Source organism: Haliotis rubra, unplaced genomic scaffold, assembly GCF_003918875.1.
Source record: "Haliotis rubra isolate DU_JTF1 unplaced genomic scaffold, ASM391887v1 Scf655, whole genome shotgun sequence".
Classification (NCBI taxonomy): domain Eukaryota; kingdom Metazoa; phylum Mollusca; class Gastropoda; order Lepetellida; family Haliotidae; genus Haliotis; species Haliotis rubra.
The window spans coordinates 140,433-167,155 of NW_025767363.1; the positions used below are offsets into that span (position 1 = coordinate 140,433).

Here is a 26,723-nt window from a genome sequence, read left to right on the forward strand (position 1 = left end):
TATACATATATTGTCATACATACTATGCACATATTGTCATGATACTCTACATACATTGTCATACATACTATACATATATTGTCATAATACTATACATACATTGTCATGCATACTATACATATATTGTCATACATAATATACATATATTGTCATACATAATATACATATATTGTCATACATACTATACATACATTGTTATATGTACTATACATATATTGTCATACATACTATACATATATTGTCATACATACTATACATACATTGCCATACGTACTATACATGTACTGTCATACACAGTATACATATATTGTCATACATACTATACATATATTGTCATACATACTATACATATGTTGTCATACATACTATTCATATCTTGGAATACATACTATACATATATTGCCATGCATACTATAAATCTATTGTCATACATACTATACGTATATTGTCATACATACTATACATATGTTGTCATACATACTTTACATATCATATCATACACACTATACATACATTGTCATACATACTATACATATATTGTCATACATACTATTCATATAGTGTCATACATACTATGCATATATTGCCATACATACTATACATATGTTGTCATACATACTATTCATATCTTGTCATACATACTATACATATATTGCCATGCATACTATACGTATATTGTCATACATACTATACATATTGTCATGCATACTATACATATATACTTCTCATCACCTTGTTGTAGTAACCTCTATCTTGATAATGATGAAAGAATAAACATGGGAATACCCTCTGTGTATCAACAAGAAATTGGTATATGTACTTTAAGAATACCGATCAAAGAAGCATTGAGTTACTATTGGCGTCGTTTTCTCAATGCAGGTTTTAGCTTTTTCAAACATATCTCAGGTGTCACGTACTTTGTATTGACGCATACAAAGACGAATGAGCAGACGTCAACCCTTTTAAGGCCCGCAGTAAATAGCACGTGACTCTTCATAAACTATTGTGACATTAGTGGTAACAGTTGCTGGACATTAGAGATGACATTAGCTTGCTTATTAGATATTGTTAATGCTTTTCCTAAACTAGAATATTTAATATGTACCTATATATCTCTGGAATCATCTGTGGAGTGAACTTAATCGCTGATTTCTCTAACGAAATTTCACGTGATCACTTACTTCTTGTAAATGATCAAATTAAATTAATTACACCATGATTGGGCCATGCATGTCGCGTTTCATTGGGGACTAAGTATATTTTTGGCTGGAGGCCATTATGACTACTCCCAGTTTGACTACCCGTCCAATACACAACTTGTTCCAGTCGAGTGGTTTTTAGTTACTAAGACAACATAACAGATAAATGATTGAATAATAAATGTGTTCGTTATGATGTTGGTTACTGCCTAGCAACAAATGAGCTGCCGCAGAAAATCAAATCAAACTTGTCTTACATTGAATATATATGTAGAGGTGATAATCACTGGAAGCTTTTGCTTTCAGAAATGAACTGGTGTAATGAGTGGAGAACGTCATTATTTGTTGAGTTATTCAATGCGCCTTACGGTGTAAAGTAGTTTTAACATCGTATCTTTGAATATAAAAATACACAATTGTTGTTAAATTTGGATGGTTCCGACATGTAAAAAAGGTAGTGAATAACGTCTTCGTTATAATGACCTCACAAACATTTAGCTGTTTCTGATATATGTCGATTATATCTGTCTGCGTTTAGACCACTACAGTCGAGCTTGAGGCGACAAAGGATGATTTGACAAAACCTAGTCCCAAAATTAAAATCAAAGTAATTGTGAGTTTCTATTGGGTTTATCATGGTTTTAAATTGATTCAGGGAAATAGCGTTGACAGCTCCATCAGGCAATAAATTCCACGACATAAAAGTGATTGAGAATATCTTCTACAGTTAATAGTTTCAATAAAAGTTGGAGGGATTATATCCAATTTTCAAAGCAAACTACAGGTACATGAACTGTAAGTTTACAAAGTTTTTATCCGAATAGAGGAGAAATCTCCAAATATCAAAACAAACAAGGAATGATCACAAGATCCCCGATTCACTTGGCTTTTAATCATTATAGGTAGGCCCTGGGAGACTCCGTTATAGGTTTATTTCAAAGAGAAGACAAACTGGGAGTAACCAGCTATACAGGTACAGTACATTATAAAGTGTAGGGGTGTTCCGCCATAATGGGAAGATGCGTATGAGTGCGTGCGCGTGCGTGCGTTGCAGCAAAGCTTTATGCGATTACCTTTTATCTGATTAATTTGAAATAAAGAATGTGCGATTCCACCATGACACTGCAGTGTTGTTCCGTCTGTCCGCCATTGTGTTTATATATCACGTGGACGTCAAACCTTTACCTATACCAATGACCACCTCACAATAACTGAAACCCGTTGTTCATTTCTAAATGCTGCTCGGGGAGCAGTATGACGTCATTATTGCGTCATTATGGCGTGAAACCTAAACAGGAAACTTTGTTTGATGACGCATCTGTAAAGAATTATATCATTCACTCTGGTGTACGTCCATACTTCCGTCTCCAAGTACGGTTGTCGATCATTTTTGAAAACCTCCAGACATACATTTACAATTCGTGTCCAGACATGTGATATATAACACTGGTGATAATCACAGCCTATCTGTACTACTGATATACTTTCCTATGCAGTATTTAAAACTGGTCTGACATTGTCATGTTGAATGAGCTTAAATGTTTCCCTGGCGTAGAGCCAAATCCACAAGGTAATGAAAAGCGTTTTTGATATGGCTTCACATTATACCCTCTAACAGTGAAAGCAATGCACAAGGAACAGTATTCTTCTTTCCTTCCTTCATTTCAATATAGCACGTAAACAAGCTATGGGCCCACGACATCAAACACTCCTATATCCCATGCTTTAGATGCTTTCACTGGGTGTCATCAAAGTTACATGTAATCCTAATATAACAGATTATATTCTTTCTCGTTAGGTACAGCCCAGCCCAAAGTGAAATTTAATAATGAAGGATAGTGATAATATTGGCGTCATAAACATTCGACACTTTCTTTACAGCATGATTGTTCCTGGACTTATCATGTTAATTGTATCGCTAAAACGTTTGAACCCATGCAACATGCTGCTTGTGTATTGTAGTGTATCGTAGACACAATGAGGTGAAGGTGAAACGAGGTTGGCGAAATGAAAACACGCCCAGGTACGAATTCATGGGTCGTCATGACCCAGCACAGGTATTGAACCATGACAGATATCGTTATTTGTAGTCACGCTTGAGTAGGTCTTTTGGAAAATCATTCAGTCAGCCAGTCAGACAGTGCCAGCCTCTGTCAGTTCCTGGCACGAAGAGCGTTAACGGATTGGGATAGGAATTTGGCTAGTTGCAATGGATTAATACAGGTAAATATTATTGATCTAACATATGTGTAAATCCCCAATGTCCTTTAAATGGAGATTATCAGCCGATTGGGTTTGTCAATCATAATTATCATATATTGAAAATACAAATTCTAGTCTTTGATATTTATTATAGAAATACACGAGGGCAATAATCTCCATGTCACATGATATCTTTCTCAGATGATGCATGTTTAAGACGTACACGACTCAATGCCTCGTAATACTGCACATGACTACAATGTTTAAACGAAACTATGTTTGTCTCCATATTTCATACGATTATTAGCAATATGGCTTCTGGGAAGAGTGTTTGTCGGTTACCGTGGCTGCTGGTAATATATTTTCCAGCTGTCATCCTCCTTGGAAGGGTGACACGGAAACTTGTTAAGCGTCATTGACCAATGGAATTATAGTATTTTACATGAAGGTAAGATGAAGACAGAACAACACAGAAACACACACACGGTCACTATATAAATGTTGTGTAGGAAGGGTGTGCCATCTCTAGTAGCATGGCAGGAATTGGGCGCTAATACCATCTAGTGTGTGTGTTAGTTTGGTCGGTATTCGGACTGCCTGTCTGCGAGCAGGATAATACCTTCATAGGAAACTCCTTGAGGATGAGCCGGAACTGCGCGCACCTCATTTATGTCTGAGCCAGCAACCAAGATCATTTCCGTCTTGTATATCTGTTTGTCATGTATTCTCTATAGCCAGCTAACGAAGTTAGGACTCAACGTGTATACCTTCGTCTTCACCAACCTATAGTTCTCAGCAAGTTCCCCTGTTGACACATATAACAGTTAGGTATAGTCGCCAGACATCGTTTACCTGGTGTTTTGAACTTGTCGATCGGCTGATGCCAGTCATTTCAGGAAAGACCAGTGAAGATCCGGGTTAGAATTGATCTTCAGTAACTCATACTTTTCGTAGAGGCGATTAACAGGATCGTGCGGGCAGGCTCGCTGACTTGGTTGACAAATGTAATTCTAATTTGATGGACCATGATGTTGAAAACTGGAATGTCTAGTCCAGACTAGTGCGCATAGCTAAATCTAATTAAACAACGACAATGTTCATGCAGGGTACAGGGAAGTATTTGTATGACGTGTAATCGTGTAAACATGAAAGGATCATGTACAGATACATCCATACTGTGTGAGGGATTCACTTCGAGGCGTCATCTTCTATCGGAGCATGTTGTATGTAAAATGAGATGTATTACATATTGAACATGCGGTTGTACAGTTGGAGGGGGTAGATCGGGAAATGTGTACTTTCCAGCACATGGGTACAATGTGTTAAGCCCATTTCTGGTGTCCTCCGCTCTGATATTGCTGGAATATTGCTAAACGCAGCGTAAAGCATATTCACTCACTCACACTGACTCAGGGTACGAGTGTATGTGACAGGTTGTAGATTTTAAACCAAGGAAGGTTAATACTGATAAACACAGTCGCTCGAGACAAATAGTGTAACCTACCGCTGTGGAGTAAACAGTGTTGTTGCTGTACCCCCCCCCCCCCCCCCCCTCTCCTTTTGAGCTGACATGTGTTACGAGAAGCACATACGCTAAGTCCGTCAGTTGTACAGACCTTTCCCGAGCATACGTATAACGAGTCTATTTGAAAAGTTGTAGATTTTGAACCAAAGAAAGTTTATGCTGAAAAACGATGCCGTTGGAGACAGATAAAGTATTCATATTTGTTGAGAAATCATTGTTGTCACTGTCGTCCACTCCTTTTGAAACCGATACCTGTATCACGTGCAGCATACATGCTAACTCCTTCAGTTGTACAGACGTTTCCTGAGGTGAGCATGAATACGTGAACTGCTGTGTACAGACGGACTATTGATCACAGTAAAGGGTACCCCTCACTCTGAAGGGCGAGGGGTTTTGTGGGGGTGGGAGGGGGGGTGGGGGGTCAGTTCATATGATGTGATGACTCAGTGATGAGCATTGGATATCATTACGCCACAAATACTCCGCTTCAACTCCCAGAGAGAACAAATAAGTGACAAATAAGAGAAAATAGTATGGATGTTAACATCTTCTTTACTGTAGACACAACCTTCGTCAGGTCCATGAAGGGGCAAAGAAATACAGAATGAGATGCAGCAAATAGTTGTGTAGTGCTATTAAAACGTTGGTAAGATTGACAAATGTGTGCACAGTGAGCACAATACATGTAATCAGTACTCCTTGTTAGTGCTGTCAGAACTGAATCGTGTTTGTTTTATAACATAAAGCCATGAATTCTGTACATTAGAACTTGTATCAAGCTTACAACTTTATCCCATCCTTGGGACTAAAAAACTACAACAAATCGAATGAAAGCAAATCAAATAAAAACGACTAAAACCCACATTTTCGCACACAGAAGATTACTGAAAACAAAAATGAACAGAAGGTAAAGCAGAAAACAAAATAGTGACAAATTAGTGTTTAGGCCAATCAATATTCCATTCTAATATCATAAACACCGACCACTGCCACAGTGCTAGAGGCAAATCCACACAGTAACTGCTTACTGGAAACATTGTGAAAATACCGTGTGATTAACTCGGACATAAACTTAGCTGAATAAAACATTGACACTGACGAGGCCGGGACGTTGAAGGCCATGAAACTTGTTGCACGCGTGGTGAAGACTGATAACACCGTCACAATGAATGAACGAATTTCTGTATTTCCTCCAGAATTTACATCCAAAGATTTACAATATCCCTGATGCTACTCAGAGTGAATACATGATGTCAATATGTACAGGAATATAAATATGAGTCCCAGTAACACAAGCTGTACAAGGAAATATAATATCCGATATCACCTATGTACACAAATGACAGCTGTTGCTGCACATCAGATGAAAAGAGAGGATGGCCTAATACTTTTTCAGATGAACTTATTTACAGAATAACAGCCTAAGTGATACACTTTCCCAAGTCGTCTGGCTGACAATTCCAGGTAGTATTTGAGCCGAACCCCAAAATATAGCAAGCATCTCATTTTCATCCCAAAGTTCAATTTGAACATAACTTTCAACATCCAGTTTGTCAATGAGGGCGGAGAAGAACTCATTTCGTTCAGTTATATAATACTCACGGTGTAGAAGTACATTTCTGTCATAATCAAGACCATGCTTCCAAATTTGGAAAGAAATGATAGTTGCTCAACTGGGTTTTCTTTGATATTTGTTCCATTCCTTTGTTTTCTGGGTCTTTATCCAAATCAGTTTACATCTGGCGAAACCAGGGGTCGAAATGGCCATAAACAATCCTTGAGATAATGTACATTTTTTAAGAGAATCATATGTTTACATGTTAAATGAACTAGAATGGCGTTAACGTTTCACAAGTCGCGCTGTGGGTAACTAACACGAAAAACATATAGTGAGAGTACTGCTATATTTGGTAATGACGAGAATGCGTATTGGTATAGGAGCAATATCATTTGTATAGTAAACAATATATCAAGTATATGAACCATTGTGATAGGTCTTTACACACCGACACACCCATTGTGTGCCAGGAGTGGTTTCCAGGAAGTGGTTCTCACCACACCTTTGAGAACACGTTTTCTTAATATACCTGCCCATGACTTTGATAAAGTGTTAGTTGAACATCTCCCACCACTTCTGACATTCACACGTCGCTATACATAGAAATACTTACTCACGCTAACTTTCTGATGTCGTACTGCGATCCTGACAAAAGTGTTCTCCAGCTGACCTCCCGTACAGTAAACGCAGTAATGTCTGTAAATCCTGGAATTCCACCGCATATAGGAAGCTAACTTGGGCTAATTTGCATCTGTCTTCAACCATACTGTGCCATAACGGGCCAATTGATCAAGCGCTACTTTTTGACTCCTGAACTCGAACCTCATCAACAGAGGATAGATGATATTTGAAATTAAGTGTTTGGAAAAACTGTCATCCCAGCAGGGAAAGGAGACAGAAGTCTGAACTATCAGTAGGTTATGTATCACAAAGCAATCGTACCGCTAACTCCCATACTTTAACCCATGATCCTGCAGAAAGGCTGTTCCACTGTTTACCAGGTCTCACAGAAACACAATAACTGGGCCCGTGTCATTCATATCTATTTCTTCGTATGCCTGCTCTCTCTGTTGGCAAATATTGGGGGCATCCATCCCAGGCGCCTGTTGGGCTTGCGGTTGACACTCCATCTCTCTCTCCCGTGGACTTTGTCTGAAGAAACAAGAAATGCAAGGAGTTACTGCCCGTTTCTAGAGTCTCTGATTGCTTCTAGTCAGCTCAGCATTCATGGACTGTTCATGTTATCATTAACCATATAATAACTAATCCCAAAATCAGATTAACTTACTATCTGGATCATTCACTCTCAAGGAATAATTAAATGGCAAATCTACACGTGATATGAATAAAAACTGTGATCTCCAACAACTGCAAAACTTCCTTGACTCCTCACTGAGTGTATCAGACGTTGAATATGACGTTGAGATATTGCGTTCTATTCTTGATGGATTTTGTATTGCGGTATCTCTTTGGCGAAATCTGCGACTCTGTAGGATTGAGATGTGGACTTCTGGTAGGCCAAAGAAGGGTTGCTGACGTCTTTTAACATAGGAAATCATCAACCGCAAGTGCTACAACCCGTTCTACCCCATCGCCATATATCATACATACATACAAACAGTTTATATAGCGCTAGTTTCTGGCATCTACCACTCAAAAGCGCTGGAAATGAGTCTGGAACGACATTGGTCAAGTTAGGTAGGCAGCACTGGAGAAATGAGTTTTCAGTTGTGACTTAAATGCTGGTAGATTCTCTTGCGATCTCAGGTGCATAGGTAGACTGTTCCCCATTACTGGACCAGCTTTTGCGAATGAACGGTCGCCAAATGTCTTTGTTCGGGTGGTTGGTACCTCCAAGAAATACTGGGAACCAGACCATAAGGATCTCGGAGGGTAGTGCCTTTTAAGGAGAGTTGAAAGGTAGTTGGGGCAAGTCCATTGACACACTTGGACACTAACAACAATATTTTATACTGGATCCCGTATCTGACTGGCATCCAGTGTAGACTGTAGAGTACAGGAGTGATATGCTCGGATTTCTGGTGACAGGTTATCACCCTCGCTGCCGTGTTCTGCACACGCTGAAGCTTGCCAAGTAGATGCTAAGATGTTCCAAACAGCAGCGAGTTGCAGTATTCAAGTTTTTACGTGATGAAGGCTTGGAAAAGGGCTGAGGTGGTCTTGACATCGAGACACCTCCTGATCATGCTGTTATTGTGAATATGGAAGTACGCATGCTTGCAGACGCTATTGATATGTGATTCCATTTTCAGGCACGAGTCGAATATCACACCCAGATTCCGGGCTTCCTTACTTACTGAGATCGCACAATCACCAATGCAGAACTCTGGAAGGGAGAGAGAATTTTTACTTCATTTGGAACAGAATACTAGAAGCTCTGTTTTTTCCTCATTCAGTTTCAGGAAGTTAGAAGTCATCCATGTCTTGATGCTACCGACACACTGCTGAACTGACTCAAATGTGAGATCGACTGATGACTTGTCCAGTGGTTTAAATGCCATGTAAACCTGTGTGTCATCAGCATACAAGTGCATACATCTTATAAGATTTCATAATAGCCCCAAAAGATGATTACACAATGCCATTTAGAAAGTGGTCAAATGTAACAAGTGTTATATTTGAGATTACACTTTCTTAGTAAAGTACAAATTCTAGTACCTTTTTCAGTTGAGCCCCATCCGGGGTTCGAACTCACACCTTCAGAGTCAGGCACCCAATCGCCAACACACAAAGTCAGCCGCCTAACCCACTCAGCTGGAAGTCGTGGTAGCTGAGTGGGTTAGGCAGCTGACTTTGTGTGCTGGCGATTGGGTGCCTGACTCTGAGGGTGTGAGTTCGAACCCCGGATGGGGCTCAACTGAAAAAGGTACTAGAATTTGTACTTTACTAAGAAAGTGTAATCCCAAATATAACACTTGTTAGCCCCAAGAGAGAAAGTGTAGATTGTGAAGAGGAGAGGACCTAGTACGGATCACTGTGGGACACCATATGTAAGGTTCTTGGCACTTGATATCTCTCCATCTATAATGGCGGTCTGTTGTCTGCCAGATATGTAAGATTCCAACCATTTCAATGCGACTCCATTGATGCCAAACGTACCTTCCAAAGTTGAAAGGAATATCTTGTGGTCGATGGTATCGAAAGCAGCTGAGAGATCTAGGAGCACTAGAATAGCCGCCCCATCTTGATCTATTGATGAGAAGATCATTCTGAACCTTCGTCAATGCTGTTTCTGTGCTATGAAAGTTACGATAAGCAGATTGAAATTCTTTCTGGCAATCAGTTAGGGAAAGGTGATACTTGAGTCTTGTAACAACTGCACGCTCTATCAGCTTTGAGACAAATGTCAGATTCGATACCGGTCTGTAGTTTTTAAGTTGTTCAGGATCTAAGCTCTTCTTCTTGAGGAGAGGGGTGATAGCTGCACGCTTCAGCTGTTCTGGCATAACACCTTCACGTAGAGATGTATTGACAATATGTGTCAGCATGGGCAACGACGAGTCCAAAGTTTTCTTTAAGAGCCATGTTGGAATTGGATCGAGTCTGTATGATTTGGTTGGTGACTTTATTACAAGTTTAAAAATTTCGAGAGGGGTTGAAAAGTGTAGTTAGCTGATCCTTTGTTGTGACCATCTGTTGAAGCGAATGATTGCCTGATACCTGCTATTTTCTCAGAGAAGAATGTGGAGAACCGGTTGACGAGTTCAACCACAGGCGAATGAGAAGGGAGTGTTGCACATTTTTGCTCAAATAGAAGGTGCAATTTGCAATTGCAAACACCTCTTTCTGTCCGGTCGCAGTTTCCAGTGTCTGTTTGTAGTAAGTTGATTTTGTTTTCTCTATTAAAGAACAAACAAGATTCTGTTTGTGGATGGCTAATTTGGTTTTCCTGTACTGCCGTTCAAGTTTTCGACACTTCCCTTTAGCAGCACGTACTTCCTCATTGTACCAAGAAGATGCCAGATGAGTAGTGAAGGTGCATGTCTTCAGAGGAGCATGAAGATCCACGATGTGGCGGATCTGTTTGTCATAATGTTCCACACTCTCAATCACAGTCAGACCTTGGTACTCCGAGCATGACGTGGCAATGTCCTTATTGAGGTCCCCAATGTCAATGATCTTCCACTTACGGTATTCAATTTTCTTCCTCGCTCTTCTGGCTACTCTGCTACTTGCGGTAAACAATACACCATAATGATCAGAGTTTACTGGATGGTCATACCTGATGTTGTTTAGTTGCAACTCATTCTCTCTCGCAATGACCAGGTCCGTATGTATGGGTAGGTTCCTCAACCAGCTGTACACGATTATGAGAGACCAAAATGGTGAGGAGCTTTTGGGCATCAGCATTTGTTTTATCGTCAACGTGGTAATTGAATCTCCACAATAATTTACCCGGTATTATTTCCAATTTAACCACTAATTCCTCAAATTCTTCAAAGAAAACATGGCAGGTATTATTTGGAGGCCCTTGGAGTATCAGCAAGTTCAAACATTGATTGTCAGTGGTAAGTTGAAGTGGCAAAAATTCAAAAGACGAATGGTCACTGTCAATATGAAGCAGACGACAAGCAAGATTTTCGTTATATACTAGGTAAACCCCACCTCCACGCTTATGATTTCGAGTGATCTGCTTGAATTTGTAACCTGGAGTAACAAGTCTATTTATTGTAAGCTGATCAGTTTCGCCTTGTCTCAGCCACGTTTCCGTAACTGCTAGTGCTTCCAGATTGTTGTCCTGCACCAGGTTGCAGATTGTTTGAGCTTTGTTGTTATTTGGTAGGTTCGTTTTCACAGATCTTACATTGAGAACGCCCTTTTAGCAGTAATGTTCTTTATAGGTGTGACACACGATGATTTCTGACTTGTTGGATCCACTTCTGTGTCCACGACGGGTTTTCTTGACTCTGCATATTTCCAGCTTCCTCAGAGTGTGGAGGGTTTCCTGGGGAATTTTCTGATTTCTTCCATTATTAGAAGAGAGTATGTAAGAGGGAGAATATGTGCATAAAACAATAAACAGGAGCCATGCACAAAGTCTAAGCACAGAGTTCATGATGAGAGATCAATCAGAGAGCTTGGCATGCAAGTAGCTACTGGAGCGGGATCACCATGTTACACACCACTTGTCGATTAACTCAGCCACGAACAATACCCTGCACAACTTTCAATCACTTTGGCTTGGGTTCGAATGCATGTTCACAGCCAGTGACATCCAAAGTTAGAGTTAATTATCACTTATTTTCAACAAAATAAGTCAGTATTTTAAAACATTAATCCAATTTTTGAAATCAGGACAACCTAATACTTTTCCAAAACTAGGTTTTCAGGTGAAGTATTACACGAGAACATCATTCACAGAGCTCATGTGAGGTGCAACCTACCGGCACGACACTCTTCACCAACTATTACGGCTTAAATTTCCGAGATCGTTCGAAACTTCCATCTATATATTGTAACGTGCAAATTATGCCAAGTCCTTTCTCCCAGATACAGTAACATTGTGGAATTCTTTGGCTACCGTTCAGAGAATCGACTACCTTGGGTAGTAATAATAGTCACAACTACTTAAATTTATATTCTGGATTAAATCTTTGTCAGATAATCTATTCAAACCTCAGAGTCAGTTGCAGGGATCTTAACACACATAAATATGAAAGATTTAAACCTTCAACACCCTCTTGTTATTGTGGCAGTTGCTACGAAGATCCAATTCATTATTTTTTGTCATGCGTTAATTACACTGATTTATGAAATGAAATGTACTTAATTGACATTAATTCGTTATTATACGACCACTTTAATTGATCTACTGAAGATAATCTTGAACGTTTAGAATCTATCAATGCTGTCATTGTCTTGTCAGGCAGATCTGAGTTTGTAAGTAATTAAAACTAATACTTTCCGACACAAATAGTTCTAATGTTAGAAGTAGGAAACTATTGTTTGTTTCTTTCATGTTTTTCCTCATGATGTTTACACCGTGTTTGTGTCCGGGAGCGGTATTCATGTAAGCAACATGCTGCTTGTTTACCAATCTGGTTCCACCTTTGGAAATAAATATTTTTAAACCATGAGATGTGCTCGATGTTCAGTGTTCTCATGGTAACCTTAAATACAGATCAAATGCTTTACTACACTATATTCCACTCCAAGACGAGCCACACACCTGGTATGGGACAGTTTTGTTACTATCATAGTTCCTGGGTTGTTGGAAACTAAACTGATCATTTTAAAGTACGCCTGCTTGTATACGTTTCGATATGGCTCTGGGCAGCAGTGAACACCTTCCAAGTGGTTATTCGAACGGTGACCAGGGTTTCTGTACCTGAAGCCTGCATAAAGTACTTGCTTTCTGTATTCTACGTTTGTAAAAAAATGTTATTGATAATCTACAGAGTACTTGCTGACCTCCTTACTAGGATGTCACATTCTCCGCTCTCTGGAGATCTGCCAATATGATACCGAAAAATAACCACATTCCAAGACAACAAGAAGCATGATCTCCCCTAAAACACCAGCTGATGTATAAGTAATAAACAATATGTTGATTGACTATAATCTGCCTTGAGATACGAGCTTATGTCTTTTCAGTATTTGTTTATAATCTCCCTTTGCGTTAACAGTTAACGAGTTTGGTACAGAGATAACTGGAGAAATTGGGCCAGTCCCTGGCGTAGGCTGAAGTAGGAAATATGTCTCATTTGGACAGTTCAGTTCCTAGGGGTATTGTTGTTATGTATTATGTGTATTGTAGACAACATTAGATTTAGGTGAATCGTGTTAGGCGAAATGAAGACACGCCCAGGTACGAATTCGTGGGTCGTCATAACCCAGCACAGGTATTGAACCATAACAGATATCGTTATTTGTAGTCACGTAATAATATTCCTGGCTGAATTGTACAACGCATGAATCGATCTTATGGCAAGTCAGTCAGACAGGCAGTATCTGTCACGAGGAAGGTTGTAGAACTTTTGCGTTTTGATTTAAAGTCCACTTGTAGCCGACTGAAGATTTGACACAAAGCTAGGTAATTCTTATTGATCTAACAAATCTAAATGTCGTATGTCCCAAACATGTGTAACCCATTACATATTTATCCCTATAACTGATGACTCGAGTTGTTAGAATTGTGTAAAATGGAGATTATCATCCGATTGTGTTTCTCTTTCGTAATTGTCATACATTAAATATACAGATTATAGTACCCTAGAATTTGATACTATGGGAATACACGATGGTAATAATTTCCATGTCATGTAATATCGTTCCAAGATGATGAATGTGTAAGGCGTACACTGACTCAATGGACGTGCACATGACTACAATGTTTACGTGAAACTATGTTTGTCAAGGACAACGAGTGACAACTTAGTTTAGTTTGTTGAGATAGAAGGCACCCGATATATATTCATGGTTGACACCCGGTATATAGGACTGTCTTGCAATTTACGCTTTCGGACATGCCTTAAACATGATCAGATATTCGCATTACAAAATATCTACAGATCTAACGATCGTATGTCTACAGACCTAACGCTCGTGTGTCTACATACCAAGCGCTGGTGTGTCTACAGACCTTACACTCGTGTGTCTACAGACCTAATGATCGTGCCTCTACGGACCTAATACTCGTGGGTCTACATATATAACACCCAAGTGTCTACTTACCTAACGCTCGTGTGTCTACAGACCTAACGCTCGTCTGTCTATAGACCTAGCGCTGGTGTGTCTACAGACCTAACGCTCGTCTGTCTACAGACTTAACGCCCGTCTGTCTACAGACCTAACACTCGTATGTCTACAGACCTAACGCTCGTTTGTCTACAGACCTAACGCTCGTCTGTCTACAGACCTAGCGCTGGTGTGTCTACAGAACTAACGCTCGTCTGTCTACAGACCTAACGCTCGTCTGTCTACAGACCTAACGCTGGTGTGTCTACAGACCTAACGCTGGTGTGTCTACATACCTAACACTCGTGAATCAAACAAACCAAGCGCTGATGTGCCTACAAACCTAACACTCAATTGTCTACAGACCTAACGCTCGTGTATCTTGAGACCTAACACTTGAGGGTCTACAGACCTAACACTCGTGTGTCTACAGAACATACCCTCATGTGCCTACAGACTTAGCGCTGGTGTGTCAACAGACCTAACAAGCGTATGCTAACAGAACTATTGCTCACGTGTCTACAGACCAAACACTTGTGTGTCTACAGACCAAGCGTTGATGTGTCTACATACCTAACAATCGTGTTCTATAGACCTAACACTCGTGTGTCTACAGACCTAACACTCGTGTATCTCGAGACCTAACACTCGTGTGTCTACAGACCTAACACTCGTGTGTCTACAGACCTAACGCTCGTGTGTCTACAGACCTAACACTCGTATGCCAACAGAACTAACGCTCACGTGTCTACAGACCTAACACTTGTGTGTCTACAGACCAAGCGCTGGTGTGTCTACAGACCTAACACTCGTGTTCTATAGACCTAACACTCGTATGTCAACAGACCTAACACTCGTGTAGCTCGAGACCTAACACTCGTGTGTCTACAGACCTAACACTTGTGTGTCTACAGACCAAGCGCTGGTGTGTCTACAGACCTAACGCTCGTGTTCTATAGACCTAACACTCGTATGTCTACAGAACAAACGCTCGTGTTCTTTAGACCTCACGATCGTGTTTCTACAGATCTAACACTCGTGTTCTATAGACGTAACACTCGTATGTCTACAGACCTCACGCTCGTGTTTCTACAGATCTAACTCTCGTGTTCTATAGACCTAACACTCGTGTGTCTACAGATCTAACACTCGTGTTCTATAGACCTAACACTCGTGTGTCTACAGATCTAACACTCGTGTTCTATAGACCTAACACTCGTATGTCTACAGACCTCACGCTCGTGTTTCTACAGATCTAACACTCGTGTTCTATAGACCTAACACTCGTGTGTCTACAGACCTAACACTCGTATGCCAACAGAACTAACGCTCACGTGTCTACAGACCTAACACTCGTGTGTCTACAGACCTAACACTCGTGTGTCTACAGACCTAACACTCGTATGCCAACAGAACTAACGCTCATGTGTCTACAGACCTAACGCTCGTGTGTCTACAGACCTAACACTCGTGTTCTATAAACCTAACACTCGTGTTCTATAGACCTAACACTCGTGTGTCTACAGATCTAACACTCGTGTTCTATAGACCTAACACTCGTATGTCTACAGATCTCACGCTCGTGTTTCAACAGATCTAACTCTCGTGTTCTATAGACCTAACACTCGTGTGTCTACAGACCTAACACTCGTGTGTCTACAGACCTAACACTCGTGTGTCTACAGACCTAACGCTCGTGTGTCTACAGACCTAACACTCGTATGCCAACAGAACCAACGCTCACGTGTCTACAGACCTAACACTTGTGTGTCTACAGACCAAGCGCTGGTGTGTCTACAGACCTAACACTCGTGTTCTATAGACCTAACACTCGTATGTCAACAGACCTAACACTCGTGTATCTCGAAACCTAACACTCGTGTGTCTACAGACCTAACACTTGTGTGTCTACAGACCAAGCGCTGGTGTGTCTACAGACCTAACGCTCGTGTTCTATAGACCTAACACTCGTATGTCTACAGAACAAACGCTCGTGTTCTTTAGACCTCACGATCGTGTTTCTACAGATCTAACACTCGTGTTCTATAGACGTAACACTCGTATGTCTACAGACCTCACGCTCGTGTTTCTACAGATCTAACTCTCGTGTTCTATAGACCTAACACTCGTGTGTCTACAGATCTAACACTCGTGTTCTATAGACCTAACACTCGTGTGTCTACAGATCTAACACTCGTGTTCTATAGACCTAACACTCGTATGTCTACAGACCTCACGCTCGTGTTTCTACAGATCTAACACTCGTGTTCTATAGACCTAACACTCGTGTGTCTACAGACCTAACACTCGTGTGTCAACAGACCTAACACTCGTATGCCAACAGAACTAACGCTCACGTGTCTACAGACCTAACACTCGTGTGTCTACAGACCTAACACTCGTGTGTCTACAGACCTAACACTCGTATGCCAACAGAACTAACGCTCATGTGTCTACAGACCTAACGCTCGTGTGTCTACAGACCTAACACTCGTGTTCTATAAACCTAACACTCGTGTTCTATAGACCTAACACTCGTGTGTCTACAGATCTAACACTCGTGTTCTATAGACCTAACACTCGTATGTCTACAGATCTCACGCTCGTGTTTCAACAGATCTAACTCTCGTGTTCTATAGACCTAACACTCGTGTGTCTACAGACCTAACACTCGTGTGTCTACAGACCTAACACTCGTGTGTCTACAGACCTAACGCTCGTGTGTCTACAGACCTAACACTCGTATGCCAACAGAACTAACGCTCACGTGTCTACAGACCTAACACTTGTGTGTCTACAGACCAAGCGCTGGTGTGTCTACAGACCTAACATTCGTGTTCTATAGACCTAACACTCGTATGTCAACAGACCTAACACTCGTGTATCTCGAAACCTAACACTCGTGTGTCTACAGACCTAACACTTGTGTGTCTACAGACCAAGCGCTGGTGTGTCTACAGACCTAACGCTCGTGTTCTATAGACCTAACACTCGTATGTCTACAGAACAAACGCTCGTGTTCTTTAGACCTCACGATCGTGTTTCTACAGATCTAACACTCGTGTTCTATAGACGTAACACTCGTATGTCTACAGACCTCACGCTCGTGTTTCTACAGATCTAACTCTCGTGTTCTATAGACCTAACACTCGTGTGTCTACAGATCTAACACTCGTGTTCTATAGACCTAACACTCGTGTGTCTACAGATCTAACACTCGTGTTCTATAGACCTAACACTCGTATGTCTACAGACCTCACGCTCGTGTTTCTACAGATCTAACACTCGTGTTCTATAGACCTAACACTCGTGTGTCTACAGACCTAACACTCCTGTGTCAACAGACCTAACACTCGTATGCCAACAGAACTAACGCTCACGTGTCTACAGACCTAACACTCGTGTGTCTACAGACCTAACACTCGTGTGTCTACAGACCTAACACTCGTATGCCAACAGAACTAACGCTCATGTGTCTACAGACCTAACGCTCGTGTGTCTACAGACCTAACACTCGTGTTCTATAAACCTAACACTCGTGTTCTATAGACCTAACACTCGTGTGTCTACAGATCTAACACTCGTGTTCTATAGACCTAACACTCGTGTGTCTACAGACCTAACACTCGTGTGTCTACAGACCTAACACTCGTATGCCAAACAGAACTAACGCTCACGTGTCTACAGACCTAACACTCGTGTGTCTACAGACCTAACACTCGTATGCCAACAGAACTAACGCTCATGTGTCTACAGACCTAACACTCGTGTGTCTACAGACCTAACACTCGTGTTCTATAGACCTAACACTCGTATGTCTACAGATCTCACGCTCGTGTTTCTACAGATCTAACACTCGTGTTCTATAGACTTAACACTCGTGTGTGTACAGTCCTAACACTCGTGTTTCTACAGATCTAACGTTGGTGTGTCTACAGATCTAACGCTCATGTGTCTACAGATCTAATGCTCGTGTGTCTAGAGACCTAACACTCGTGTGCATACAGATCTAACGCTCGTGTGTCTACAGATCTAACACTCGTGTCGTGTGTGTGGAAAGGCTGGCAACAGACTTACATGGTGCCCTGACGGAGAATGGCGTAGAATCGAAGTATATGAACGACGTAGTTTAAACATGAACTGCGGTGAGCATGTGTCTGGCAAAGCGGAAAGAGCTTTAATGAAACTAAGTTTTGGCTCACTGAAGATAAACAATATTATTAAATAAAATAGAAATGCTCATATACGCGTAAAAGGAGCAAGCTAGGAGAGGTTTTTAGAAACCCGCACAATTGTTGCTATTCCGTGACTTCCAGTCAATCGCACACACAGAGAATAACACACATACACACATATATACGACTCCCACATATATACACAAAGACACACTTACACAAAACAACACATACAGACACACATACACACACATACAGACACAGGACAACGCACAAAGACACACACTGAGACACAGACACACGGACAGCGAACAACACAAACAGACAAACAGATACACACGCACTCAGACACACAAACACACACATACGTACACAGACACACAAACACACACACGTAGACACACACACGCTCACTGTATGTGTGGTGTAGGATGGAGTGTGGCATCCCTGGTATGCACGGCAGGAGTCGGACGCTAATGCCATTATCTTGTGTATGTGTTGTTGCTTCATGTGAGGGTTGTTCTTCCCAGCACAGTAATGTAATAACATTGGCCTGGTCTGTTTAAACTTGTCGCATGCATTTAACTGTTGGTTAATAAGTCAGATGTGTGTATCACATAATGTCCTTTCAGTTATGGTAATGTGACGCGTCAATTGTATGTCACAGACAGCCTGAACGTCCTGCTATCGCTCGAAAAATAACTAGGGCTAGAGTTGACTTATTCCATTTGACCATACCTTTCTAAGTACACCCCCTTTAATGAACCAGTAACACTGCTGTTTCTTGCAAAGTATATATGACCTGCAGATGGCGAGAAATACATAAAAAAGAAGATATTTTGTGCAACTTAAAGGTTGGAGAGATTAATTTACATATGTAAATATTAATATTTCTGCCAAATGGACAGTGTTCCCGTCAGTCACTTTGTCCGTGACAGATTAGCACAGGGAAATATTATGGAGAAACTTTGTAGTCTGGCATCAGTCATTTTTTGACTTAAATACGTCGACTTCATTGCAAAGATGTTTAACCGTAATCCATGGATGGAGAGATATACATAATAAGATAAAAAATATGTTTATTGCTACTAAAACGTTGGAAAGATTTACACATGTCTGAACAGTGAGCACAACACATGTAATCAGTACTCCTTGTTAGTACTGTCAGAACTCAATCGTGTTTGTTTTATAACACAAAGCCATAAATCATGTACATTAGAACACCTGTCAACCTGACAATGTTATCCCATCCTTGGGACTATAAAACTGCAACAAATCAACTCAAAAATCATAAAACACACATTTTCGCGCACAAACAAAATACTGAAAACATAAAATAGAAAGTTCAAGCAGAAAACAAAATAGTGACAAATTAGTGTTATGGCCAATCAAGCAACTATAATAATCCATTCTAATATGACAAACATTGACCACTGCTGTCACAATGCTGCGAAATATGGGGAGTTAAACGTAATGATTCAATTGAAAAAGTCCACGCTATATATTTAAAGATTTATTAGGTGTTGATAATATGCCTCTAACAAAGCTATTTTAGGAGAAATTGGTCGCACTGGTCTCTTGTTTCATCTCAGTTAAGGGCTGTCAAATATTGGATAAAGCTGCTTCGTAAGATTTCAAAAAGATTTACCGTTCAATGTTATAACATGTTAAACAGATTGGATGATAATGGGAAAGATTCTTGGGTGTCTGATATAAGAAATATTCTATTTATGTCTGGTTTTCCCTTGATTGGATACCTCAAAATGTTGGAAATGACAAGTTATTTACCTTTATCCTTAAAACACAGATTAAATGACATATTTTCACAAAACTGACACTCTCAAATATCATCCTCAAGGTTTTTGTGGCATTATGGAAACATAATATCATTACTTATTCCTGAAAAATATGTATCCGAACTGCAGGATAGAACTTGAAAATTACGAATATCACTCCACAATTTTAATGTTAGATTTTTTAGAAAGAAGTACATGATACAAAAAATAGTTTATGTCACTTTTGTAATGAAGGCTATGTCGAGGATGAATTTCATGTTCTTTTCATTTGTGAGCATTACCCGTCTCTTAGAAGCAAATACCTCCCTATGATCTCAACTGTGTACAAAGATGAACAACACATGAAAAACCTGTAAACTCAATAAATATCAATATAATATTATCTGTTTCAATATTCCTTGAAAAGATTTTTGAAATTAGACGGTAATATATGTATGCATATTTATATTTCCACGTGACTGTGCAATGTAAAAATATTATAACAACACAACTGTACTGTGGGTCATATGGCCTGAAATAGTGAATACACATCTGTCTGTCTGTCTGTCTGTCTGTCTGACAATGCTTAAGGGCAAATCCCCACAGTAACTAATTACTGAAAACATTGAAAATACCGTGCGAGTCGCACGGACATAAACTTCATTGAATAAAACATTTACACTGACGAGACCGGGACGTGTCAGGCCCTGGAACCTGTTGCACACATGGGGGAAACTGATCGATAACCACAGTCACAGCACAGTGGCGCAGTGGACTCTTCATGTCAGATGTAATGGGGGAAACTGATCGATAACCACAGTCACAGCACAGTGGCGCAGTGGACTCTCCATGTCAAATGTAATGGGGGAAACTGATCGATAACCACAGTCACAGCACAGTGGCGCATTGGACTCTTCATGTCAGATGTAATGGGGGAAACTGATCGATAACCACAGTCACAGCACAGTGGCGCAGTGGACTCTTCATGTCAAATGTAATGGGGGAAACTGATCGATAACCACAGTCACAGCACAGTGGCACAGTGGACTCTTCATGTCAGATGTAATACATATTTAGGGCCACGAAGGCTAGGGTATAGAAGTGACATGATTAGTACACAGTAGTAAACTGTCTACTGTGTGATAACCCTCATAAAACATATAATGTCTGTCTTGAAATTGTGAATGTTGCTGAATAAATGAAATGCAAGTTGCACACATGGACCCTCTAGGATATTTGCTCCCTTCCTTTCTTTACCCAAATTATTTACATCGAGCGCAACCAGAGGTCGAATGAACATAAACAATCTTGAATAGTGATGATTGTGATGACACTTTCCTGAACTCTGATGACAATATTAACCTGAATTAATTATCCTGAATCGTGATGTCATTCACTAATCCGAATGGCATGCTAGTGTGTACTTTTGCCTCTGGAAACTAACTGAGGCTGGCTGCTTTGATTCCTTCTACAATACACACATCACAACCACCATAAACTCTCATTCATATGCAAACATTTGGATAGAATATATACATGCATAATGTGCATATCGTAAGTAGCACAATAATTGTGAAAAGGGTAGTTCGTTCTACTAAAACGATGAGAGGATTTTAAAGTGAGCACGACAATCGTAACGATTAGGTCCTGTCTGGTATACATCTCAAACATCTATGTTTAATAACGGGAAGGTTTTCTTCAGCATTTGTCAAACACGAGTTTAAAAAAATACAACAAATACATAATACAATATGAGAGAAGCAAAAGCTAAACAGACAATTGAAATGATCAATAAATCCAACATCCAACTGATACGTTTGTCAAATAGCGATGGCAACTATTGCTGTTATAATGCAAATTATAAAACCCAACATGTTATAGCAGTAAAACCTCATCAGTAACACAACTGACAATTTACAGTGTTATGAAACCAAACCAGACATAAAATTCATTAATTCAAACACCCAGCCTAACGAGGCCCGAAGATGACAGTCAATCAAACCAAGCACGGACTTTCACAGCGACCACAAACAATAAAAACAAGATGAAATAATATGTATGTGTGTCTGTGTGTGTTTGATGACAATTATAGCATGTTATTTTCGATTGTTGAAAGAGGGATACTTCTTTTTCTGTTCTACTTGAACTAATCGCCGGTAAGATGTTGTGATTCTAATGGTCGTCTACTCGATGCGTTTCATCTAAACATATTGATACTATGCTAAAATTACGTTATTATGTTAAATGGAAAATAATGGCGTCACTTGCTATCATAAGTTGTTAAAAAGTAATTATACTTAAGCTGGTTCTTCCTCAATGTTGGTTTTTACATTTGGGTTTTGTTGAGGTCTGATCTATACTGTAGAGATTGTAACAACAGCTACTCACTGAAGCTCTAAGTTCCTTTACAAAACTCCGTATCTGCAATAAGGGATTACATTGCATCAGTCGTCAATTGGAGACAGATATTGCCCTGCTTTCTCAGGACGTTCAACAACATAGTTCCGTATTAGTTTAGTGTATGTGTCGTCATCAAGAGCAGACTGCTCTGCTGTAGCAACATCATTGACACATATGTGTGTTTTGTACACAAAGACATGGTCAGTACTCTATATGTAGTCCATCTATATATTCCTGTAATTAATCCTGTCTGTATATTTGTTTATCTCACACTTCGCACTCTTTCTACTTTCGAAGGAAACATGCCATTCGAGAATAAATGTTAGAAGCAGGAAACCTTTGTCTAGGCAACCAAAAGAATGACAGCTAAGTTATCAAACAACCAAGAGAGCTGAGGATGATTTACCATCAGCTGATACTCAAGAAACATTAGCCAAAAGCAAATCCTGGTGATTTCTTTAAAAATGGTCTTAGCCAGGCAATGGTACATACAAACATACTGTGACATACACTGATGGTCATGGGGTATATAATCCTTTACTACCTACAGTGAAGCATGCAGGGAATAACGTAGCGTTCTCGAACACTATAAACCTAAGAATTATTCAGTCATGTAGGAACCAGGACATTGATTTAGATGACACTAGGATACGGGCAGTACAGCTGCGTCAAAAAAAACCCCAAATATTCTAAATGCAGGAGAAAAGCGTGACAGTGTTGTTGAAGCCATAATAATATTTCTCTTTTAATAAAAACATCAAGTGGCTATGTATGTTTATTATACTCACTTAGTCCTCAAACGTTTGTAGAAGAAGCGTGATAGACTCAGCAAGATGATCACCACAAACATTGAAATCACCGCTAACAGCCCAATCTTCAGGTCAACAATGCTGCTGTCACTGACACCTGCAATGGAGAATATGTAATAAGAATCTACACAGAAAATTGTGTCAACATATATAATAAGACCAATGTTCAATTTCTGGACACCAGCAACTAATGTGAACACTCATACTTCTTATTTTTATATTGCCAAATATGGACAAGCTACTTAACTAATAAACAAATTTAGCTCAACTGATAAATCAGTTATAGTTACCATGGTTGCAGCTTAGACATTCCGCTATGGAACAGTTGGCTGCACACGTGGAATCACACTTTCGTCCAGTCAGCTGACAGCCTTCGGTGCACGTGCCAGTCTTCTGATCACAGACACCATCGTGACAAACTTCACACGTGTGGTGGCAGAGGCCACCATAGAAGCCACGTGCACACCCATCTGTACACGACCCGCTGTCGGACTGACACTTGGAGTTTCTACAGTTAGAACTACACGGAGAAGAGCACTGTCGGCCATACCACCCCTCTTCACACCCGTGGATACACTCCCCGCTGTCTCTGTGACAGTCACGTACTCCAGTGTTTGGTACCAGTAGAGGTTTGTCAGTAGATGTGTTGGGGTCTGATCCACACATTTCACTGCATGTCTTGTCACAGAACGCGCCATAAAATCCAGGAAGACAGCCCCCTGTGCATCCATGTTCACAGGATCCGAGGCAGTGATCACAGGAATACCCACAGTTTGGACCAAAGTATCCAGGGTGGCATTCTCTGCACGATTCTGTCATCCTGTTGCAGGACTTACATCGACTAGAACACGACTTACAGTCAGTCCCGTAGTAGGAGTCTACACATCCAGACACACAGGATGAGCCCAGCTGACAATATCCTCCATCACAACCACCTGGACATGCTGTACATCTACCTCCTGGACTGTCACATGGTATATCGCACACTGGGCCTTGATATCCGGGGACACACCGCTGAGTGCAATCACCGACACCAGAGACTGACAACTGACATGAATGGTTCCTGCAGGTCTTGCTGCACGCTGACATGCACATCCGATCAAAATACCCAGTGTCACAGTCTGTGAGGCAACTTCCTATTCTGTCACAATCTGAACAATGCTGGTTGTCCTTGCACTGGTCGCCTGAAAAGGAAATCAGGTTTCACTAAACCATCGAGTAAAGGGCTAAAGAGCACAATAAAGACAATAATGGGTGTGTGTGATGTGGCCGTGGTATTCATTGTGTGACAATACACAATACAAAGTGTTGACATTCAGTTGGTTGAGAGATTTACTGGTAATTGGACCTGTGCTATATTAAGACTGACTGTTGAATGTACTACAACCCTCCAGGCCCTAACCATCATCATCCTCTGTTGTTTTCTTTTCTGTTCGTTTGCATCTCACCTCACATTACATCTCAAGTTACAAGAAGTCCAGCAATTGTGTGGCGATTATCTTACCCTCTATCCTCATCCTATTTGTGAAAGTTTATCATAGTTGTGAACAGTACAAAACCTGGCCTTGTTGCTTCAATCACGCACCGAATCATTGTACGGACTGATTTCCCGTTAACTACTTAGTTTCAACTTTGGAATCAAAGCGTAACAACCCTCACACATTCATGAATGCATCGATGTGTCTTTATTACACTCTGATCTGGAAGAAAGACCACGCAAAGACACACACAAACACGCACGCACGCACGCACGCAAAACACACAGACAAACACACACACACGTGTCGCTAACCAGATAATGTTAAAACAACATTATCATAACATCAGTGTATCATGACACTATTTAGCCTCAGAAATAACATCTTTTATTGACACATACTAATAACTGTGTATGTCGAGTAAACACTCCGTTCATGGAACACTGATCAACATGATTTGTACAATTCATTCAGCATAACCAAATAACACTGTCATGATTAGTTCGGTTGTAAATGATCGGATGTATGCGGGAAAGACAAGTATAAACTCTTACCTTTAGAGAACGTCATGAGATACCCCAACACATCGAATGACAAGTATAAACTCTTACCTTTAGAGAACGTCATGAGGTACACCAACACATGGAATGACAAGTATAAACTCTTACCTTTAGAGAACGTCATGAGATACACCCAACACATGGAATGACAAGTATAAACTCTTACCTTTAGAGAACGTCATGAGATACCCCAACACATCGAATGACAAGTATAAACTCTTACCCTTAGAGAACGTCATGAGGTACACCAACACATGGAATGACAAGTATAAACTCTTACCTTTAGAGAACGTCATGAGATACACCCAACACATGAAATGACAAGTATAAACTCTTACCTTTAGAGAAGGTCATGAGATACACCCAACACATGAAATGACAAGTATAAACTCTTACCTTTAGAGAACGTCATGAGATACACCCAACACATGGAATGACAAGTATAAACTCTTACCTTTAGAGAACGTCATGAGATACACCCAACACATGGAATGACAAGTATAAACTCTTACCTTTAGAGAAGGTCATGAGATACACCCAACACATGAAATGACAAGTATAAACTCTTACCGTTAGAGAACGTCATGAGGTACACCCAACACATGGAATGACACGTTTAAACTCTCACCTTTAGAGAACGTCATGAGATACACCCAACACATGGAATGACAAGTATAAACTCTTACCTTTAGAGAACGTCATGAGATACACCCAACACATGAAATGACAAGTATAAACTCTTACCTTTAGAGAACGTCATGAGGTACACCCAACACATGGAATGACACGTTTAAACTCTCACCTTTAGAGAACGTCATGAGATACACCCAACACATGGAATGACAAGTATAAACTCTTACCTTTAGAGAAGGTCATGAGATACACCAAACACATGGAATGACAAGTTTAAACTCTTACCTTCAGAGAACGTCATGAGATACACCCAACACATGGAATGACAAGTATAAACTCTTACCTTTAGAGAACGTCATGACATACACCCAACACATGGAATGACAAGTATAGACTCTTACCTTTAGAGAACGTCATGAGATACATCAACACATGGAATGACAAGTATAAACTCTTACCTTTAGAGAACGTCATGAGATACACCAACACATGGAATGACAAGTATAAACTCTTACCTTTAGAGAACGTCATGAGGTACACCCAACACATTAACTTCACCAGTGTCATGTTGTGTCCTGATATCTCAATCAATGTGAATACATTGTTGGTTGTTACTGTAAATAAGACATCCCGCACTTTGTATGTGCGATATTAATGTGTCCGTTTATAAAGAGAGTGAATCACTTACTTTAAAAAAAATGTTTTTCCTTC

The 26,723-nt window shown here is 40.3% G+C and overlaps 2 protein-coding genes across 2 annotated transcripts in view; one reads left to right on the forward strand and one right to left on the reverse strand.

Annotated features, from left to right (window-relative positions):
- Positions 1–3,306: 3,306 nt before the first annotated feature.
- LOC124257270 overlaps positions 3,307–26,723 on the forward strand; it is a 47,092-nt gene continuing 23,675 nt past the window's right edge. The window contains exon 1 of the mRNA XM_046691289.1: positions 3,307–3,422. The gene's annotated coding sequence lies outside the window, so the exon portion shown is untranslated. The remainder of the gene's footprint in view (positions 3,423–26,723) is intronic.
- Positions 23,547–26,631, reverse strand: LOC124257268 (multiple epidermal growth factor-like domains protein 10). Its single transcript, XM_046691287.1, has 2 exons — positions 26,528–26,631; positions 23,547–24,525 (listed from the first exon to the last, which is right to left on the reverse strand). The coding sequence occupies exons 1-2, from the start codon at positions 26,577–26,579 to the stop codon at positions 23,618–23,620; spliced, it is 960 nt and encodes a 319-aa protein (XP_046547243.1). The 5' UTR covers positions 26,580–26,631; the 3' UTR covers positions 23,547–23,617.

What these genes read in the sequence shown, in the direction of transcription:
- LOC124257268 (XM_046691287.1), bottom strand. Translation starts at nt 26,579, where the DNA reads ATGACACTGGTGAAGTTAATGTGTTGGGTGTACCTCATGACGTTCTCT. An exon ending in CCTCATGACGTTCTCTAAAG is followed by an intron (nt 24,526 to 26,527) that starts GTAAGAGTTTAT and finishes TTTCCTTTTCAG; the next exon opens with GCGACCAGTGCAAGGACAAC.